We start from the raw sequence: 21,876 nt of genomic DNA, 5'->3' as shown, positions 1-21,876 counted from the left end.
CCACTCTCACCACAACCCTTGTAGCATGAACCACTTCTCCTGCTAGCCCACCACACTTCTGCAGCACCGCACTCTCCTTTCCATCTAGGAAGCATTCACATGACTAACTTATATTCCTCCTGAATTCAAGTTTCCTGAATCTCAACTCCAATTACATTTCCCCAAACTAAAGAAGTCTCTTTGACCAATGTCACTTGGGGGTTTTTTTTCCAGATTTCTGCCAGGGCTGATTCCAAACAGCATTAGTTGAGGAGGGAGCTCAGGGTCACTGCCTACCCCACATCCCCTTGCACTAACTCAAAAGTTTTTTTGGCTACTTATGCGCCATGGAATATATTTGAGCTATGAACATTAGGCTCATGCCTATATTGACAGCTCAACTCGTATTAAATGTTATGTTCTTTTTCATGCAATATGTAGTTATCTGGTGGAACGCATTGCCATGGGATGTTGTGGAGGTTGATAATTTAACTGGCTTCAAAGAGAGATTGAATAAATTCATGGAGGACAGGTGCATGGAGAGGGGAGGGGGATATTAAACTTGATATTTATGGGTGCAATGTCCAAATTAGGACTTCCTAGGCCTCAAAATACTGGAAGCCATAAGAGAAGGGGGGCAGGCAATAGATAAATCTAGATAGGCGCTGCATAAATAATCTTCCCCTTAGCACCCACTCTGTGCCATGAGGAGGTACAGGATACTGGGCTAGAAGAAACTGAGGTCTGAACCAGCATGGCATCTCTTAAGTTCCCGTGTTTGATTTAGCTTCCCCAAAAGGTCATTTTTGATCCCGCAGGTGTGAACAAAGTATATCAGTAGACTCTATCGACCTAATGAACAGTCTTTTTTTTTTTCCTGGGAAGGGACTAAATCTTAGGACCCCCTGTCATAAATTACCGCAAAGTTGGCACATTAACCCCACCTTGCAATCCAAGCATGCATGTGGGATATTGAACATTTAGAAAAGTTGACCTTTAAGGAAAAGGGTTCTCGACCTTAAATCTAGTGAAGCTGGCACACCACAATAAACTGCAATCTAGAGTAAATACATTTTCCTATCGTTATGGGATGTTTTCAAGGATAACATGTGTTATATAAGAACAGACAAAGTTCGTTTAGCAGTGCACAGCCACTCAAGGTAGAGTATTGCACCGTGAGTTTTTCTTTGTATAGTTTGTCCAGTAACAACTGTTGCTGAGGCAGGGGTGGGGGGCGGCAGTATGTCTACACTGCTGTTCACAGATTACAGATTGAAGCTTCAGTGGACTTACCCAAGCTGGATTTAAACTAGCCAGCTTGCCCAGTGCTATTACAGCCATAGCAGCATGCAGCTCAGTACAGACCGATTGTTCAAGCATTGACCCTGGTCGCTGGGTCGGTTTTGCAGCTCGCACTAAGCCCCATACTGCTGTGGGCTATGCTGCTCTTGGCATCCAAGTGAGTTAATTTAAATCTATGAGTAGTTGCTACAGCTTTGGACTGCAGTGGAGAAATGCCCAGAGCCACTGTTTGGTACAGGTGCAGAATGGTCACAAGAAAACTAAATGGACACAAAGCTCTCCAAAGCAAGCAAGTCTTATTGTTTCCTTGTTGATTCTTCCAGATGCTCAAAATGTGGAACGCCGTGCTTTTTCTGCTGGGTGCAGTCAAAGGTAAGACATAAGATTTATTTCAATGCAGGGTTTTCTCTTCTGCTTTATTTTGCAAGGGTTTTAACTCTATACAGCGATGGTTCCATGCCAAACGACTATGGTTAAATTGCTTGCATTTCATGTATAGGAAACACGGGCAGTGTGGTTTGCTACCTCATCTGGAGGTCTGAGGCAGGAATTTGGGGGAATTTGCTTCCTCAACACAGCTTTATTGGCTTGTCTTTTCAACAGGGTCAGTACATTAGGGGAAAGCCTCCCTGAGCCTTAGGTCTTTCTTGTGTATTGGGCCTAGGGCTGGATGCATGTGGTAGTCAGTTAGGGCCAGGATGCTCTGGCTGTCCAGAGAAAAATGCAGTGCAGGGGCCAAAGGAGACAGTCTTTGAAGCACACCCTTGCAAGGGATGCAGCATAATTCCCACTCTATAACAGGTCTTCCCTGCTCTGTGGGTCTGTATAGAAATCAAAGAAATCATAGAAAAGTAGGGCTGGAAGGGACCTCCAGGGGTCATCTAGTCTAACCTCTGATGGAGGTAGGATTGTCCCTATCCAAACCATCCTATACAGATCCGTTGTCTAACCTACTAGTGAAACTACACTGTTAACCCTGATACAACCACAAGACATAACACCCTAAGCAGCCACAAGTAAAGTAGGGGGACCATGGCAGCCAACATCCTGCTGCTGCAAAGGTTGTTAAAATATGCTCAAGAGATCCAAGGAAGGGGGTCACACCCCCACTACAGAGGAAGGCAAACCCCCCCAAAATCTGCACCAATCTGACCATCGGCTAAAATTCCTTCCTGACCCCAAATGCGTTGAGGGTGGCATGGCTACAGTGCAGCCCTCTCTTTGTTCCTGCTAGGATTGGTAGTGGTCAGGGAGGGGGTATTATGAAAGGAAATGACTGTCAGTCTTCAGGTTGCAAAGTTGGAAGCACAAGAAGTGCTTGGGGAGAGAGGTGGTCTTGGGCCGACTGTGACCTCGTCTTTGTTCATTCGCACCCACACGATCTGATCTGTGCACTACAGGAGAGCAAGTTTGCTTCGATAGGCTTGGCTGCTTCTCCGACGATATACCATGGGCTGGAACTATAGAAAGGCCAATTGCGAAGTTACCCTGGAGTCCGGAAAGGATAAATGCCCGCTTCCTGCTCTACACTAAAATCAATCCTAATCACTATCAAGTAAGACCTGTTGCTGATTAAGTATTACAAGAGCTGTACACATACAGAACACGAACACAGGCTTATCAGCTGTTAGCACTCCTAGGACTGCTAAGGATAGAAAGGGCCAGTTCTCCAAAATATTCAGGGAACAACCTTCACCAGCTTCTCAGAAAGCTCCTGCCTAGCTTCCTATGAGGTTCAGTAAGTCTCACGGAGCAGAAATTCTCACCTATGGCTGCAATAAGTGATTTTTTGAAGACCTCACCAACCCTATGCCAACCAAATGGCTTCCCTAAAGAAGACCATGAGTCACTTTCTCCTTTATGTCCATTGATAAATGTTAAGGAAACATGCAGTATTAGAGGGCATTTGATAGGCAGAGGGAAGCACTTGCTAAGAAGAGGCTGAAATCTTGGCTCTGGCAATAGCAATAGACAAAGCAAAATTCACATTGAGAGGAATAGAGACAGAATTTCCCCCAAGTGTGAACCCTGCAAACCATGAGTCATGGGCTCGTCTTCACATACACATCAGTAAATGCATATGATAAGCCCCTACAATTAACTAGTTAATCGTGCAATAAATTTAGACCGGCCATACTTGTAAAGTCATTACCACACCATAAAAATGTCCATCCAGCTATAAAAAGAGCCAACCAGCTATAAGGTTACTGCTTGGAAACATGTAATTTGTAGCTGGTTTCTATCCAGCTTTCATTTGAAGATTTAGCAGGGCTCTTACTGATCTAAAAGCTGGCCTTAGGCAGCAACAGCAGTGCTTTCTAATCTGCAGAGTTACTCTGGATTTCAACATTTACAATTGTATTATCTACAACAGGAGATCACTGCAACCAATCCAACAACTATTGACTACTCAAATTTCAATGCGAGCAAGCTAACCCGGTTTATTACGCATGGATTTATAGACCAAGGAGAAGAAACTTGGCTGTCAGACATGTGCAGGGTATGGTACTACAGATACTTAGGTCACATTTATAAATGCATTCCTGAAAATTACATCTTTTTTTCTATTTCAAACCAATGTACCTCATGTTGTCTGTGCTGGCAAGAAGCTTTTACTTCTTCCTCTAGAAAAGAATGACATAAAATGTTGCTCCGCTAAAATCTGTTCAATCCTGGTTCGACATCTCTAAGAAAACTAATAGGTAAAAAGGGGCAAAGTATCCTCCTTGTTGAAGTCAATGGGCTTACACAAGTAAATGGTAACAGAATTTGGTCCGGTCACTCTTTTATTTCCCTGATGTACAACCCCACCTCCAAAAAAAAAATAACCTCAAAAAACAAAACAGCTCAAGTAAGGCACTTCTTGGAAACTGAGGTGATCCTACAATTTATTAAATAGCTATACTCATGTCTGCTGCATCATACCACACTTGCTGATAAAGAGAGAGGTTCCCCTAGTAGGACACATGCCTGTGAGGGCAGGCAGTCCACCATAATGGGGTAAGACTGCCATGACACAAAATTGGGTAGTGGTAATGAGGAGCTAAGGTTGTCAACGCTCCAGGATTGCCCTGGACTGGAGTCTCCAGGAGTTAGATATAAATCTCCAGGATATTGCTGAGACTCACCCAGGAGATAAGTGATAGGGCATTCATTGAAATGAACATCAAATGTTGAATCCAATTTGTACAGTAGTCCGGTGGGTTTTTAAAATGTAATAGTAATGTGCATTTGCCTTCCTGCTGTAAAGTCTTCGCACTGTCATCCATACCTGATACACACAAGCACGCGGGCATGTTCGCATTGTGTGTCGTGGGCATGTTGGCGTTCTGGAAACCTCCTGGAATAGATTCAAAACAGAGTTGGCAACCCTATGAGGAGTTGGTCTGCTCAGGAACAGGACCATCCGCCCTTATGGTTTCAATCATTAAACCGTAACATCTCCTTGACACATTTTTACCCATCTCCAGAAAGGTACCTTCTTTTAACATTTATACAAAAAAAAAATTCTGTGAGTGAGCAATCAGAATGGCTTACGCTGCCAGGTGTGAACTGGGTAGATTTTGCCTCCAGTTGGCACTAATTCCCAAGAAGGCTCGAGCCCTATTCTTTAAACCTAGTCCCTGTCTTTGATCTGAAAATGTATTTATTACCTGGGAAAACATATTTATTACTTACTAATTTTTAAGTGCATTTTATACTACACTAGTTAGGGCCGTTAGTGTGATCTCTCCCATTAAGTCCTTGGATCCTCCTGCGGGCACCTGATTTGCTGCTGTGCTTTTTCTGGTTCCTGCCTTATCTGCTGCTGTGCGTTTTTGTTCCCTCCTTGATCTGCCAAGTGCCACACACACAGGCTCCCTATTTCACTTGTGGCATGTGTGCTTCAGGTTGGCCACCCCTTTTTTAAAGGATGTCTCTTTGCATCATCAGGACATGGTTTAGTATATATAGGTGCTGTACTTGGAAAAAAAATTAAAAGGAATTAATATGGCATTGATAAGCTTGGGTATGTTGCTTAAATAATGTCTTAACCCCTCCTTAATGCAACTTGCTTCTTTTTTTTTTCAAATACATATTTTCACCAGAGGATGTTTGAAGTGGAAGATGTAAACTGCATCTGCATAGACTGGAAGAGTAGTTCAAGATGCCAGTATACCCAGGCATCAAACAACATCCGTGTTGTGGGTGCTGAAATTGCCTATTTTATAGATGTCCTAATGGTAAGAGATCTTCTTTTAGGCACACAAAACAGCATAATATGAATGAAAATAATGTGATCAGACTGCACAATTTGAATGGGAATTTACACAGCCAGCAAAAGACACCTTCCTGACACCATTTTATCATGCAGGCAAATTTTGAAGTTTTGCTGCAAACAGCAGAAGTGTTCGAGTTTCTTGGGAAAATAAGAGGTCACAATACTTTTTACAATAGAAACTGTTGGGCACGCTGGTTATAAAAGTTTCTGCCAGCCCTTTACTAGATTTGAGTATTTTCAGTCTACATATATTATAAGTACTTTTGTACTGCTGCTGTATAGAGCCCAGTCTGATAGGTGTCCTTTGAGAATGCCTACCATAAGAACATAGAGAAGTAGGGCTGGAAGGGACCCTCCAGAGACCATCTAGTCCAACCACCTGCATAAGGTAGGATCATCCCTATCCAAACCATCCTAAACAAATCCATAATCTAATTCTTTGTAAAACTACCGTCCACCCTGATACAACACAGGACATAACACTCTACCAGCTTGAGTCCCGTGGGTAAAATAAGTAGAGCAAATCCTAGTTGGTTAATCCCAGCAAATGGGTGCTAAATTGTTCATCAGTATCAAGACATCTCTACATGGGCTACAGGTACATCCAAAATTAGACAGAAACCAAGGAGAGGTTCTGAGAATCCAAATTTTGGATGTAGGTGTCTCTAATGGCAGTTAAATGCTTAAATCTTGCCTAGGTTTCTCTAGAGATCTAGCCCAGATTGTTTATCCAAATGAAGGGCCAGATCCTCACCTAACACAAATTGCTAGAGACTTGCTAATATTCATCACCATTTTTACACTAAATGAAGATGCAGGGACATTTTCAAAGCAAAATTACTGAGAATTAGGCACCTCAGTGCTATTTTTATGTTTGAAAATGTCCCTCTCTGTCCCTAAATCTCTAGACTTTAAAAAAATAAGTCTAGAAATTAACAACATTTTGGGGAAAGGATCAGTCTCTATTTTTTATTTTTCTAAACTGGTTTTTCTACGACTAGCATAAGAAATTCCAAGAGCCTGCTCTTCTACTGCCATTCAGCCTGTGCTATTTACAGGTCTGCAAAGCAGGTATAAAATGCAAATCAGAATAGTAGTGTTTGCATTGGTATTCGTGACAATGCAAGGTTCAGAACAGTGCAGAATGAGACCTTTGAAGAGCACTAATGTCTTAAAAAGCTGAGGTATAAAACCCCAAGAACACTTACCTCCCAAGGAAGAAGGAGGAAGCAGCCCAGCTGGTAGATCTATGAATATATGGGCCCAATGCTACAATCTCACATGTGCACAGCACTTACAGAAGCTGTCAGTGGTTTCAGGCTTCAGCAGCACCTACAGAACAACCCTGTTGCTTCTGCCCTTCTTTACGTTCCGGGAACCTCAGCTCTGCTCCACATATTTCTCAAGCAGCAGAATTTGGCCCCTCAGTTGTTAGTCACAGCCTCTGTCCATGCCTAACGTCATTGAAAATACAGATTATGACTTTTAAACATTGTTTTTATCAGGAAAGATACCAGTACTCCCCTTCCAAGGTCCATATCATCGGCCATAGCCTTGGAGCTCATGCTGCAGGAGAGGCAGGGAGGCGGCGGCCAGGCATAGCAAGAATAACCGGTAGGTTAATGAATTCTAGCCCAATCGATGCCAGAGAAAACTGCTAAATCCTACCATTACCTCATAATTTACAGAACCTGCCTGTAGGTGCTTGTTGGAGCTGGCTAGCATGTGTACATGGGTGCCTATCATATCTATCTATCTGTGCGAAATTTCGCCGGTTGTTTCGATTCGACATTGTTTCAACTAATTTTGAGCTTGAAACAGTGAGATCGAATCAAAATGAAGGGCTTCGAAACAGCCTCGAAACAAAATGAGGCTAGTCAAAAAGTTTCAAAAGTTTCAAAACATTTCAAGTTTTGCAGCCAGGAGTGAGAGACAGGGGAGAACCAGGGCTGTGCTCCCAGCACAAGCTGGGAGCTCAGCCCTGGCTCTCCCCATCTTCTGCTGCTGGAAGCCGATAACAGCTCAAGGGAAGCAGCGCCCCCTGCTTCCCAGGCTCAGTTCCCCACCCCAGTGCTGCAATCTGGCAGGGGGCGCTGCGATCCGGTGGGGTGGGGCAGAGAGTCAGCCAAGTTGAGCTCACTCCCCCCACCCTCTGCGCTGCAATCAGGTGCAGGGCAGAGAATCAGCTGAGCTGGACTGACTCTCTGCCCCCGCACCCAATTGCAGCGTGGAGGGGGGAAGTGAGCCCAGTTGGACTGACTCTCCACCCCCGCCCCTGATCTCTGTGCAGGGGGGGGTGGGAGTAGGCCAGTTGGGCTGACTATCTGCCCCCGCGCCTGATCACAGCATGCAGGGGGAAGAGGGGAAGGAGTGAGCCCAGCTGGGCTGACTCTCTGCTCCCGCCCCTGCCAATCTATTGCCAGGAATGGGGAGTCAACTCAGCTGGGCTGGCCCACCCACTGTGCGATCTAGCACTGACTTCCCACCGCCAGCAAAACATTGAAACAGAATTGAAACAGCCTTTCAGTTTTGATGGAACGGAACAGAACAGCTGTTTCGAATCGAAATGAAATTCGAAATGGAAAGCTGTTCCTTTGAACTGTCGAAACTGAAGGCAAAATGGAACAGTGCCATTTCACACAGCTCTACTATCTATCTATCTATCTATCTATCTATCTATCTATCTATCTATCTATCTATCTATCTATATGGTGTATGTGAGTGCTCCTTACAGGACAGAATCAAAACAGCTCCACTGCACTGTAGCCCTCTACTGCCAACAGAGCCAGATTATTCCCTTCTGCAATAAGTAATCCTCTCCTGATTAGCAGGAAACTCCACAAGGATACCATCCTGGCCTTCCTCATCAGTAGTGCCACTAGAAGGTATGGAGGTTTGCATCCCTGAGACCAACTTAGTCTGCTGTTGGGAATCCCGTACATGCAGTGTGCAATGGCCAGGCTGCTATAGCTGGCTAATGGGGCAGTGATCAGACCTGAACCTCACCTCTGGGGCAGGGGAAAGGGATGGCATCTTTCCTATACAGAAGTTATCCTACAGAAGTTATCCATACAGAAGTTATCCTGTCCCCTGACCTCAAGGGATAGGCCCCTGGAGCATGGGCTGTTCTGGCTCGGTACACTATAACACGGTGACACTGAAGCATATTACGATGTCACTAAAGCAGCTGAGTGCCAAGTCCCACAGTCTCGGTTCATTTAACAGGCTTGACCTGGGCCAGCTTTAATGGTTCTGATTATTTTCTAAGCCATTTGCCCAATTCTATTGTAAAAGAAGAGGCCTGACATAGCAATTCCCACACTCTTTATCCTGGCAGTTTCTCTCCTATCATCCCTGTCCCTCATTAACCCAGCTTGTTGTGCAGGTGCAGGGGCACATCTGGTGTTCAAGATCACCCACTGCTTGCAGGCCCCTCCAAAGCATGGTAAAAGCAGTGCAGGAGTGAGCACAGTTAATTGTTTTGTGCTTGGTTCTGCTGCCCAATATCCTTTTTCAGGAAAGGATGAATTGGAACTGACATACCAAAGGCAGAAGGCCGAGCTTGCAGATGTAACCCTTTAATCTCCTTGGTTTGCTGGGTTTAACATAAATCCCTTCATCTTTGGGAAATGCATTTACACATGTTATGTCTCTGCTGACTTTAATTTCTTCGGATTTAAAACAAACAAACAAACAAACAAGCCAACTACAGTGCACAGAGAAGACGGCCAAACAGCTCTTTCAAGGGATGGGCCTACAAGACCCAAGCTCCCTGTCTTCCCCAGCCAAACATTTAGGCATGTGCTTAACTTAAAGATATTGGAGTTGTTCTGTTGACGCCCATGGAGCCACTCAAGTGCTTATAGTTGAGCATGTACGTAAGTGCCTTTCCAGAGCATGGCCCAAGAGCTCAATGTCTTGCAGGAACAGCCCAATGGTCTATTGAGACATTTGGATAAAATCCTGACTGTCCCTCCCTGAAGTCCATTGGCAGCCGGAGGACTGAAATGCAGTCCAATCACTACTATTCTGTTGTACAGCAGACAAAAAGCAATGTCAGGCTGGGCGAAGGGGTCCCACCCCCACCAGCTCACTCAGGGCAATGTTTTCATAGCTATCTCATGAGATATATGCAGATGTGCAGGTGTGTGGGGACATAGCTTTTTCAGTGGCAGGGGAGATACCACAAGGTGTTTTTCAGCCCAGGTGGATTTACTTACCTGGCAGGGGAGATACCTTTCTTCTTGGCCTCGAATGACTTGGTGTAGTTCGAAGGTGTGTGCTGCAGGCAGGCTGATCCCTGCAAGTCTCCAAATGACTCCAAATGTGGGGATCTTGGCTCCACAGTTTATGGTGAGGGGGGAATTGCTCTTGGGCTTTCCCACTAGCTTGCTCCTTTGGCCTTTTAGCTAGGGGCAAGCAAGCCTAGGGGGCATCTGAGCTCCAAGGCCTCTGTGCTTGAGACTTGCCTGTAGGATGCCTGCCATGGAGTTGGGAGTATCTGAAGCCCCAGGCTGAAGAGTCTGGGAGGTAGGGTACTTGCTGGTGGTAGCACCACACAGATGTGAATGATTATGCTCTGCTCAATCGATCAAATTCAGAACTTATTAGGCTGATTTGGCCCCAAAAAACCAGAATTTCTTAAAGAGAACTTGGCTTATTTTGGGAATAAGCTTTTTCTCTAGGAGCTGCTGGCAGGCCAAAGCTGCCTCTTCGCATAATTACAGACAACTGCATTTGGCTGCAGAAACCCAACTCCATCCCTGCAGGAACTCACCCATTACACCCAATGATAAACATAAACCCAATGAAAACCAAATATTCAAAATTATTACAAAATATAAATTATATGACTTTATTAGCTGAACCAGGGATTTCCTAAGAACAGGCTCCAAATCCAAGCAACGTATCCCCTAGCTTGCCATGTCAGTCTATTCTGCAAGCATGTTCAGCACCTGCAAATTTTACAACTTCTTTGTTTGATCTCCTCACTCATTGTCCAGGCTAGTCCAAGGGTAAAGTACATCAGGCAGAGAGGCTACTCCTCCTGCACCAAAGCCAATATCAAATGTTATTAACTCAGCTCTTTTCAGTTATTATATCTCCCCAAGGGGTCTGGGCCTGGTGACCCTTGGACTAATAGTCTGCAAATTTCAATTTAAAAACCAAACCAAAGCTACCGCCCAGGAAAAGTATCAGACATAAGCACAAGACAGTAAATGCTTTGCAGTTTACAAGATTTTTGAAGCTCCAGGGATAGCTGCAGTGATTGAAAAAGCAAAGCAGTTTCTGTTTTCTGGTAGAGTCAGGAGGAAAAGGCCACAGCATCAGAACTAGGTGCCGAAAGCTAAACACCCAAATCCATAATTTGGATGGGGCAATCTGCAGACGTCTTGGGCACTCGACAGCTCCCCCTTCCTCCTAAAGCATTTCTGAGAAGTAGACCATTGGAGATGTGGAGGAAGCAGCCTAACATTCAGTAACATTTCATTTGAAAAAAAAAATCTTGGCCTAAAACAACCACTGGTGTCGCAGTGCCGGAGTTCAAGCATAAACATTAACAAGGTTATATTCTCAGGTAAATTAACATACGTAATCCACTGACTTCAACAGAGCTTCTGATTTCTGCCAGCTGTGGTCCTGCTCCAGAGCGTCTGCTATTTGTAACAGATCTATAATATAGGGTCTTCATAAAGTCCTTGTGCACAACCTAAGTTATTAAAGTTTAAAAGTGCGCAAGGACTTTATGAAGACCCTGTATATGCATAAGACTGTAAGACGCATGTTGTTACTAATACAGTCTTTATGGCTGAAGATATATTTACTTAAACTTCTATTTCTGAAATTAAAGAAGCTAAGCAGTGATTACGTAACAACTATAGATACATATATCTACAAAAATGTGTATATATACAGCTACAAATATGTAGTTTCCCTGATAGAAAGTGGTATCATCAATGTTTCTTTCTTTATCTACATCTATTTAAGGACTGGATCCTGCAGAGCCTTACTTTCAAGGCACTCCAATTGAAGTCAGATTGGATAAGAGTGATGCGACCTTTGTTGATATTATTCATACTGATTCGGCTCCTATGATTCCATATTTGGGTGAGTTTCCCAATGCAGGTTTGTTATTATCAACATAACAACTAGTAGGATGAATAAAAAGAATATGCATTGTGGCAGCGTCTATGCACCACAGTCGTTGAACATGACCCCATTCTGCTAGATCCTATGTAAACACGGGGGGGGGGAACCTGCTTCTGCCAACAAAGAGCCTACAATTGACAGAACTAAAGATGTACTAAAGATAATACTAAAGACACCAAAAGCTTTGTGTAGGTGCATACCAGTGTGTATGCGCATGCATATGACGCAGCATTAAATTAAAATTTGCTTACCCCTGTTGCAAATATTTCAGGTTTTGGAATGGGCCAAGCTATCGGGCATATGGATTTTTATCCAAATGGAGGAGAAAACATGCCAGGATGTAAGAAGAATCCAGTGTCACAGATTGTAGACATCGATGGAATCTGGGAAGGTAACTATAAGAAGTAAATGATGATTTCTAGCACAGGTCACCATCAGTTTGAATCGACCCAAGTTTTCTTGTTTTAGGTGGTTTTGATTATTTTTGTTACGTTTGCCAACAGTTACAGCTGCGCAGTTTTCAGTGCAGTCCAAAAATGTTCACTTTAGTACAGGGACTGAAAAAAAAAGGAGTAACGCAAAGGCTTTGCTTCTGGGAGACACATGTGACAGCAGAAACAAATTGCTCAAGCAGTGCCAAAAGCTTTAAATGTCTTGAACAACAAGTCAGGCTTGTTTTTAGGATGTAGTTACCTAGCAGCTGCACGGGGTGGGGTGGAGTAATCGCAGTCAATTCTAGTTCCATTCTGCAACCTTTGTCTATCGTTTTTGTCATCTGTGGTTACTACAGTTACATTTGCTTCTACATTGGAGTTATCTGTTACCAATTCGGGTTGCATTGAAACGATGTCATTGTGCGTCTATTCTTAGACAGTTTGAAACAGTCAGGAGTATGACAGAGCGTGTAGATTCTTATTTTTACACTCCTAACACAAGTCTTTATTGACAGAACCGCTCGGTATTGGTAGTCCCACAAAGTTAAGTCCCACTTGACAAAATAAAAACAAGGCATGCTCCCTCCCTCAAGATGCTTCTAGCATAAGGCTCTGATTCTTCTCTCTACAAATCTGTGAAATGATTATTTGCAATAACTGGCCTGTTTCTACAGTCTTTGCTCAGGCCAAATACCTGCTGAAGTCAATAGGATGTTCTGAGTTACTGATCAGTAATGGGGACTTGAAACATGTACACGCATGCACACACACACACGCACAGACACACATGCCTATAATGGCCTGGTTACACAACAACCCTTCTTTAAAACTGCAGAGTACCTCAGAGTGGGACTACTCTTATGAGTAACTGTTCTCCAGCATGGGACAGGACTGTACAGTCTGCTTTTGCAAGCGTTATAAATCTCTGCTTTACACCAATGAATGCAGCCGCGATAAAATTAAAGCTCAAACTGTAGCTCTGGCATGTCATGAATTGTCACAGTGTGCTGTGGGATTAGTGAATCTGTCAGACAACATGACCAGGGCAATGCCATCATCCTTATCCAGATGTTTAACAGAACGTAAGAAGTAGCCACCCAATAACCACGTAGTGGCACATTTAACAGCAGCTGCTTCTTCCAGGAACTCGTGACTTCGTGGCCTGCAATCACTTGCGAAGCTACAAGTATTATTCTGACAGCATCCTCTTTCCAGACGGATTTCTAGGATACCCCTGTGCTTCATATGAGATTTTCGAGACAGTAAGTCATTCTCCTTCCCTGGGAGAGGGGTCAGGCTACAATAAGTGGCACTTCTCTGAGCCATAGTAGAGCAAGAGTTCAGTAAAAATAGGCTACAGCAGGAATTCAGGCCTGGTAGGTGGACATGTTAGGGCCTCCTCCAGGATTGGGCTTGGGTGGGATGAAGAGGGGAAGTGGCATGGTAAGGCGCAGCTAAGCCTAGTTCTGCAGTAGCATGGGGGGCCTGGGTGGCTTTGGTTAGAGCTGCCTCCGAAGCTTCCTCTTCTGCTTTGTTGTGCTGAAGGAAACTCAGTAATACCTCCCAGATCACTTTAAAATATGATGTTTTCAAATGATGAAAAATAGAGCAACCCATGTAAGGCTCATGGTTCGGTTCGCACTCATTTAACATCTGCAGATGGCCTCAAGGACATCATACAGGTGAGAAATGGCCTAAAGTCACTTATCCCATAGCTCCAGGCATAATCCATAACCCACCGTTAGCCAAAGCTGCAGCACTTCTGTCAACCTCCCTGTGTGGCCCAGTCACAACCAGAAGGGAGCAAAGCCCTCCTATACAGAATAATAATACACACAGCTTCACAGCTTCAACAAATCATCTGCTGAGGTGGCATTCGGGGACTCAGCTACGTTGCATGAGCTTTTCCTAAGCACCCAGAGGGAGAGAGACTGGGGCTAATCTGAATCATGTTGCTGCAGAGATTTAGAAACAATGGGATTATTAAACTATTGCTGTCATTAATGGATCTACTGGTTTTCATTAGGAAAGCTGCTTCCCGTGCCCCCAGTACGGATGCCCCAACATGGGTCATTACGCAGATAAATACAAGGGGAGTCTTGGTTCTCAGTTCCAGAAATTTTTTCTGAACACTGGAGAGGCCAAAAATTTTACTCGTAAGCCTTTACTTCTTTTATTCTCTATCTGCATACTTATAAACCAGTAGGGCATTTAAACAGTTTCCCTCTCTCTTTAATTCAGTTTTAACTGACAAGGTGCCTGCCAGTGGTGGTGACTGGGACAGTGGAGCTCCACACCCCCAAGGCCATTTTCCTCGGTAGTTTGCCCATACCTTCCCCTGATATAGTGCCAAGACTACTCCACCTTCCCCTCGGGAGATTGGAGCAAGAGGGAGCAGAGCCAGCTCTGCCAGTTGTATGACAATGAAAAGTTCTCCTGAGTACAAGGAATTTCTCCTCTGGCTTTCAAACAGGATAAAACCTAGTGTGTACTGATTACAGACTAGAAAATACCAGCCCACACTCTTCAGACTAGTTCCTTACAATACCACCCCAAACCGAACGAACTGCTGTCACGTCCTACATCCTTTCTATTGTGTTATGGACTATGCTTTTTACAAAGAAATGCAAAAGCCTCTGAATTTGTACAGCTGTATACAATGCACATTGTGGGTGTAACACACAATTTGAAGCAATCAGGATTCATGGTAGAGGTGATATCTTTTATTAGACCAACTAGTTTGTTTGGGTTTTTCTTAATTTTTTTGCAAAAAAAAATATAAATAAAAAAAATGCAAAAATCTAGTTGGTCTAATAAAAGATATCACCTCTACCGTGAGTCCTGATTGCTTTTGCCACTACACCAATACAGATACAACCTGGAGACCTGACACAATGTGAGAATTCGGATTGGCTGGTGCCCTTACACCTATTTTGTACACTTGTAAATGGCTGCACAAGAAGTGCACTAGAACATCAGGGTCTGACTGTTATCCTATGAGGCCATTCAGCTGTGCTTTTCTGTAGTCATTCCCATGAGGTCTAGATATAATTGCAGGCTCAAAGTGAAATGATAGGCATCTTCCATTCCCCCCCCCCCCACCCTTGCATTACAGAATAATGACAGAAAACCAAAAATTGTCCCTTTTCCCCCCCTGCAAGGATCCAATTTAATTCATTTTATTTCTACTGTGTAGGGTGGAGGTTTCAGGTGTCTGTGACAATATCTGGAAAGAGTAAAGTGAAAGGGCTTGCATATATTGCCTTGTATGGAACTGGAGGAAACACCAAGCAATTCGAAATTGTCAAGTAAGTTCAGTATTATTGTGGAGAAATATGCTATTCTACCATATCAGAGTTTAATACTTTTAATTCATTGTTTTTCTTCAACTTATTTCATAGGCCAAGTACTGCTCTCAGGTATGCTGGTACAAATCCAGAGTACCTGGACCTGAACTGACTCTGGATTTATACCAGAAGAAGAAAGAGCTAAAATTTAGCCTTTCGTCTTTGATAAGAATAGGAATACATCATCCGTGGCTATCTTCTGATCTCAGGTCCACCATGTAAATCTGGTATAACCGAACTGATTTCAGAGACGTTAGCTGACTTACACTAGTGGAGTCCTGATCTTTTATTTTTCACATGTTTTTGAAGTGATCTTTCCATGATATTCCTGTCATAAATAGTACCACTAGTACCGCCTCTAGTTAAGGCTACATGCCATACATTTTCTATTATAAGAACTATATCAATGCTCATAACTTTGCCAGACTTTACCATTTGGCCAGAAATATCCCAAAACTGCATCAAGCTGTTTTAAGTTTAATAGTTTGGCCATTAAAGGAGCTGTTCAGCCATTAAAGACTATGAAATAATATACATTGTTCTGCCCATATTAAGCACATTCTTATGCATCCAAAAAAAAAAGAAAAAAAAAATTCGAAAGCCTCCAGATTTCAGAAAATGGAATTTAAATTTGGCAGCAATCAGTATGGCATCAAAGGCAAACCTATTTGCCATCCCCAGGCAAATTCATTCAAATTTGGCCAAGCTAGGGCCTCTAAAAGATCTCAGCTGGCATATGTTTGATCAATGTTTGGCAGCTAAATTCTCCGAAGACGGTCTGCCCTGCACATGCTGCAGCCCGTCACAGCTGCACTTGGCCTGTGTCATCTCCATATAGTGGAGAAAAGAAGGAAACTGTCTGATTTTAATGCAGCAGTGTGAGAAAGCACTGGGTCTGGGGAGAGTATGGGAGCAGTGCAAAAGAGTGGGTGGCTTAGACAGATGAGCGGAGTAAGGGGCATAAAGACAGTACACCGGGAAACAGATGGGGAAGATTGCAAGGAGCCACAAAGACATTTGGATAGGCAGAGGCAGGAAAAGGGCAGGAGCAGGGGGAATACAGATAACTGTGAACACTATCATAATCCTATGCAAACTGGCCAAATTAATGTTGCACAGACAGCCTTAACTTTGGCTGTCCTAAATGGCACGGCTCAACTATGCAACCTTCATATTCTTTTTAGCATGTTATATAACGTAAAACTTCCATACAGATATATGAATGTATGCATATGGGTGCGTCTGCTACGAAAAGACCATTAACAGCTGCATTGACAGATGTGGTCTGAACTTTCCACAAAAGCCGAGGTACCCAGCTCCATTTTAAATTCAACTGAAATCCCGCAAACTCTTTTGAAAACCCCCAGCTATTGTGCATCACACATAAACCCATGCGTTACAGACCATTGTGGTTTTTCTGCTGCAGTGAGAGCTGGTTTCTGTGTTGCGAGTTAATAATCCTGGTTGTTTTTGTTGTAGTGGGACAAGTATGTCAGGGCTGGATTACAGTTTATGTGATCCAGTTAATAATATGCTATGCTGCCATGGAAATAGGGGAAATAGATTTAATGGTGGGGATATTATAAGTGATTTTCATTATGCTATTTATTCTGCTAGACTGGATTTAGATTCTCCAGGGATGCTGGAGGGAAGGCCGGATTTTGACACAGACCACTTAGCAAGCAAATTTTACTTGATGGGCAATCCATATACATTTTTGACCCATTTCAGTGTCTTTCTCCATATCTTTTTCCCACACCCACTTTCACGCTGTTCTCTCTGCCTGGAACCGCCTTCTTGACCTTGTTCACCTCATCACCTTCGTCCTTAACTGCCTAACCAAATCCTGCTTCTTCATGGACTTCCTTGCTTAGATACATGGAATTACTGTAGATTTATGCCACTATGGCAAAAAGCAGAATTGAGCCCAATGCCTCTAATCAGAGAAAAGTTCAGGTGTCCTGAAAGAAATAAGAGATATTAGCATGAGCCCCCTTGTAATTCCTAAGCTCATTGAGCTGGCTTTTTTAGCAATGCATGGAGATTTTGTTGTTTTTGATTGTGGGCAAAGAGGGGCAGGCTAGTATTGAAGAGGCTTTTTTTGCCCATTTGCAACTTGACCCTCTCTTTTCTTTGCTGGATCACTAAGACTCCATCTCCCTTAAAAACTCAACCATGGTATAGGCTTGGTTTCTCCACGGCTCTCTCCTGACATTCATTCAACACACCTGCATTTTGTAGCATGCATGAGAATAAGGCAGCATCTGAACTGAAGCTATAACATATGAGCAACAAGTGGTTCAAACTCTTCCTATGCTACCATGGAGAAGGATGTGGCCACCAGATTTAGACTCGCTGCAGTTTTGCTCTAGAAGTGGGATCGGGCAGATCTACAGGCCAGATCCGCCCAACAAGGAGACTGGATCTGGTGCAGGAAGGGATTGGAACCAGTGATTCGGGGAGCTCCCTGCAGCCTGGATTAAACCCCAGGCTCCATTAACCTCCGGGCTGCTGGCCACACTGACACCTCTCCCCACATCAGCAGCGTCCCTCATGGGGAGGTGGGGGTGAGCTTGACAACGGGACTGGAGCCACATTTTTTGGCAGTGCACCGGGTGGGATTTGGGGGATATTCGTGGCTTCCCTGCCAGCCTCTGGTTCACTAAGCAGCAGCCTGTCATTGCTAAAAGACACCTGACCTCTGCTCTAGAAATACAGGTTTCAGAGTAAATGAGGCATTTGCTATAGGGCCAGGGATATAGCAGGCGAGTATGGATTTGGGCAGCAGTTTTACTGAATACAGTGGCTTCAAAAGAGCTAGACTGGAAAATAGTTAAGGATTCTTCAGTTATATGAACATGTACATGAATGTATAGAGGACAAAGCAGGACAATAAGAGTCTCATTATTTGACAAACTGAACGCATTATTTGTTATTAGCATGGTGCTATAGCTACACAAGCAGTTGAACGGTGCTGGCAATTAATATTAAACCCCAGGTGACATCACTGTTTTTTATACTTTTTTTTTTTGAAGGGACACTCTCAAACCAGGCAACACTTACACAAACTTCATTGATGCAGCAACTAACATTCAAAATGTTACTATGGTTAAATTTCTTTGGAACAACAATATCCTAAATCCAACTCTGCCTCGACTGGGAGCCGCAAAGGTCACTGTACAAGAAGGAGAAAATGGAAAAGTGTATGTATATTTATTATAAAAATCTTGAATGTATTTAGGGGTGTACTTGGTAGCCGTGTGGGTCTGAGACAAAAAGACATACAAAAAATATATAATAAAAGGTATCATTTTGGAACCAAGAGTTCTATTTTTTTGTATGTCTTCAATGTATTTCGGAGATCTAAAAGTCAATATTGGTCATGAGTTAATAGGACAAGAATAAGCACTTAGAATATTAAAAAATACCTCAGGAAAATTTAATTTCCTTCCTTACTAGATAATGATCAACAGTAGGCTACTGGTACTTTAACTATTTTTCTTACATAGCATCAAGGAAGGTATTATACATGGCTCGGTGTTTGGCTGCAAGAAGGGAAAAGTTCCTGTGAAAACCTCTGTGCACTGGATAAAACAGATTTATCATGGCTTAGGCAATCTCCGTGTATGTTTGTCTAGTTTGCAAACATCAGTCTATTGGGTAATGAAATGTTGATACCAGTGGTTTTTAATCTTTTTTTCATCTGTGGACCCCTACAAAATGTCAAACGGAGGTGTGGGCCCCTTTGAAAATTTCAAATGGGGGTGCAGACTTGTAAGTGTGGGTATTAACATGCTTTGATCAATCAAAGCCGCCTTTTGTGGAGCCCTTAGCCATAGTCTGCAGACCCCCAGGGGTCCGTGGACCACAGGTTGAAAACCTGGCCTCATGCGTATCCAGTCTGCATACTGGCTGCACCCCACTCAGCCAGGCTTTGTGCTGGAAAGGTTGGAAACCACTGTGTACAGCATGGCAGCTGTTGATCCGAAGGTGTCCTTTGAATTAGACCATTTGAAGGCAGAGAGTGTCAATCAGTTGACCAGCAATGGTGTTGTGTTATTTGTCTGGTCCCTGAACGGAGATGCACATTATGGGGGAAGGACAATAAATGTATCAGAGAAAGCATTAAAGTCACATAGCTAAAGGCATAGTATTATGGAAAAATAGAAGGCATCTCAAAAGGTTATTTAGTCCAACCAAACCAGAGAAGCCAAACAGTGTGAATGAACATAGGTCCTCGACATTGTAACAGGAAATTGTGGTTTACATTTGGCAACTCAAAGAATTTTCTTGTTAGTCAAATGTAGTAATGTCCTATTGTGGCTATGTCAAATGAGGAATTAGGTTAGCTTCTTTGTATTATAGACCCATTAGTATAATTTTGTAAAAAAGACATACTGTAAGTATTTTTATATATGTTTTTCTCCTCAGATTTAATTTCTGTGGTACCGAAACTGTGAGAGAGAACGTCCTGCAAACCCTTACTTCTTGCTGATAGTATTCAAAAAACGTCAGTGCTGTCTGTTAATGCCAATAAAAACTAAAAATGCACTAGATGCTGGGGCCCTCAATCATTATGGGATGATGCTGATGCATTACAATTTTTACTATTTGTGCCTTCTAGCACCCAGGAGTAGCAAAGCACCATCCAAACAAACAGAAAAATCTCAGCCCCAGATCATCCTTGCCAAGCATCTTCTTGTCCATGAATATAAGGAATTCCCTTCTACCCCTCCATAAAATCATGAGGAAAAGGAGATTCTTGACTATCCCTACCCTTATCTCACCCCATTGGCTTTCAACTTTGAGTCCTTCCTTAGAACCTGGGTACAACCAGGTTCCTCTATGGATGCAAAAGACATACAGAAGTAGATCCACCGTAAAGACCGAGAACCTATTTCTCTAGGATAATTATGTTTTAAAGTCCAGGCATCAACCACTGCTCTTTCCACTTTGGTTACCATCACATATAGCTTTTTTAACCCTTAGCAAGGGAGGATGCTAGGCCACAAACCTCACTGCAACAATAGTTCACGATTTTGCTTTCCATCAATGCACGATCCCTTTTAACGCTTTCCAGCCTAGCAGAAAAAAGCAAACGAGCCCTCCGCCATTCCCAGAACAATTGCATCCCACCTGAGAGACTGCCCAGGCAGTTGGTAGCACCTTTGGGGATGAAAGCATGAGCATCCTGAAAGCAAAGCATGAGCATCCTATTGCCTCCTGCTTTGGTGGAAGTTGAAAGAAGAGTTCTGATATCACAAAACAGAGAGAAACAGAAAGAGCTCCTGGGTGAAGAGTTATCAACATCTTTGTGAGACCTTTAAGACCTATAGACCCTTTAAAATGAGAAAAAGAGGTTCTTTATTTTTCCTTTATCACAATACTTACTGACAATTTCAGCTCCGGCCAAAGAAGCTTGTATGCCTGCATTTAAACACAGAGGATTAAATTGGGTCCTTGCCACAATCCCCAAGGAAAAGGCAGAGTCTAGTTGTGCCAGTCCAAGAACAAACGAGAGAATCTCATTCTCTGTTTTGCCCGTTTCCCTCATATCTAGTGCTGGAGGTGGCAGTAAGGAAAAAAATCTGCACTCGTGCCATACCTAGAGAGGGCCGCATTTTTTGCTGGGCTGGCTCAGCTGAAGTGGCCACTTTCCTGAAACAGTAAAGCCAAAGGCCTGCCAAATTCCTTCCCTGAAGGAGAAGGTGCTTTTCTCTCTATGCTCCGTGTTTCCTCTCTCCCTAGATTGCTTTTGTCCCTGCACTGCTACCCATGATACAAGCAGCAATTGCAACAAAACAATTGAGGCAAGGGTGTGCCTTGCTTCCTCACATGGACCTGCAGCAAGAGGTGCAAACTGACCCTTAATTTGGCCCCATTTTCCTCTTATAGGAGGAGCCTCATGTCAGCATTTTAATAGATGAGCTCCAAAGTCATAGGCTGTGTCCAGACATGCAGGAACATGTGCTTGCAGTGGCACAAATACTAGTGGCACAAATTTGTGCCACTGCTTTGTGCTTCGGTGCATGGCCCTGCACGTGTGCTTTGTTGAGGGACACATTGTCCCACTTTGGGCAAACTGCCCTTGCCCAGCTCCGTCTGGCTCCTGGCGTGCTGGAGCACCAGGGGCACAAATGGAGCAGTAGAGATATGTTGGTCAACATCTCGCAGGAGGACCAAGACTGTTTCTTCTGGCACATGCTATTTTCCTGCACTCTGCACCACATTTTTCCTGGTGCGCTTTTTTTCTTACTGGGAAATCCCAGTAGCAAATTTTGCACCCCCCGCCTCCCCTGCACTGCAAATTTGCAGCGCTGGGCACGTTTTAACGTTCATGAGTGTTGTTTGTGATACCAGGAAGAGATCTGTGGCACCACAAACCTCACATGCCTGCATGTCT

The 21,876-nt window shown here is 43.5% G+C and overlaps 1 protein-coding gene across 1 annotated transcript; it reads left to right on the top strand.

Annotated features, from left to right (window-relative positions):
• The first annotated feature begins 1,604 nt into the window (after window positions 1-1,604).
• Window positions 1,605-20,027, top strand: LOC102565270 (inactive pancreatic lipase-related protein 1-like). The gene is made up of 12 exons (XM_006262696.3): window positions 1,605-1,653; window positions 2,682-2,836; window positions 3,656-3,781; window positions 5,370-5,504; window positions 7,048-7,156; window positions 11,531-11,650; window positions 11,964-12,083; window positions 13,270-13,388; window positions 14,153-14,282; window positions 15,323-15,434; window positions 18,509-18,676; window positions 19,905-20,027. Exons 1-12 carry the CDS (start codon window positions 1,605-1,607, stop codon window positions 19,966-19,968), a joined length of 1,407 nt encoding a protein of 468 aa, XP_006262758.3. The 3' UTR covers window positions 19,969-20,027.
• The last annotated feature ends 1,849 nt before the right edge of the window (window positions 20,028-21,876 follow it).

The sequence above is a fragment of the Alligator mississippiensis genome, chromosome 6 (assembly GCF_030867095.1).
Source record: "Alligator mississippiensis isolate rAllMis1 chromosome 6, rAllMis1, whole genome shotgun sequence".
NCBI classification, from domain to species: Eukaryota; Metazoa; Chordata; order Crocodylia; family Alligatoridae; genus Alligator; species Alligator mississippiensis.
This window is presented reverse-complemented; position numbering and strand designations above follow the sequence as displayed.

Coding starts and splice junctions, on each gene's coding strand:
- LOC102565270 (XM_006262696.3), top strand. CDS start 1,605: ATGCTCAAAATGTGGAACGCCGTGCTTTTTCTGCTGGGTGCAGTCAAA. Junction 1,654..2,681: donor TCTGCTGGGTGCAGTCAAAG/GTAAGACATAAG, acceptor TGTGCACTACAG/GAGAGCAAGTTTGCTTCGAT. Junction 7,157..11,530: donor AGGCATAGCAAGAATAACCG/GTAGGTTAATGA, acceptor CATCTATTTAAG/GACTGGATCCTGCAGAGCCT.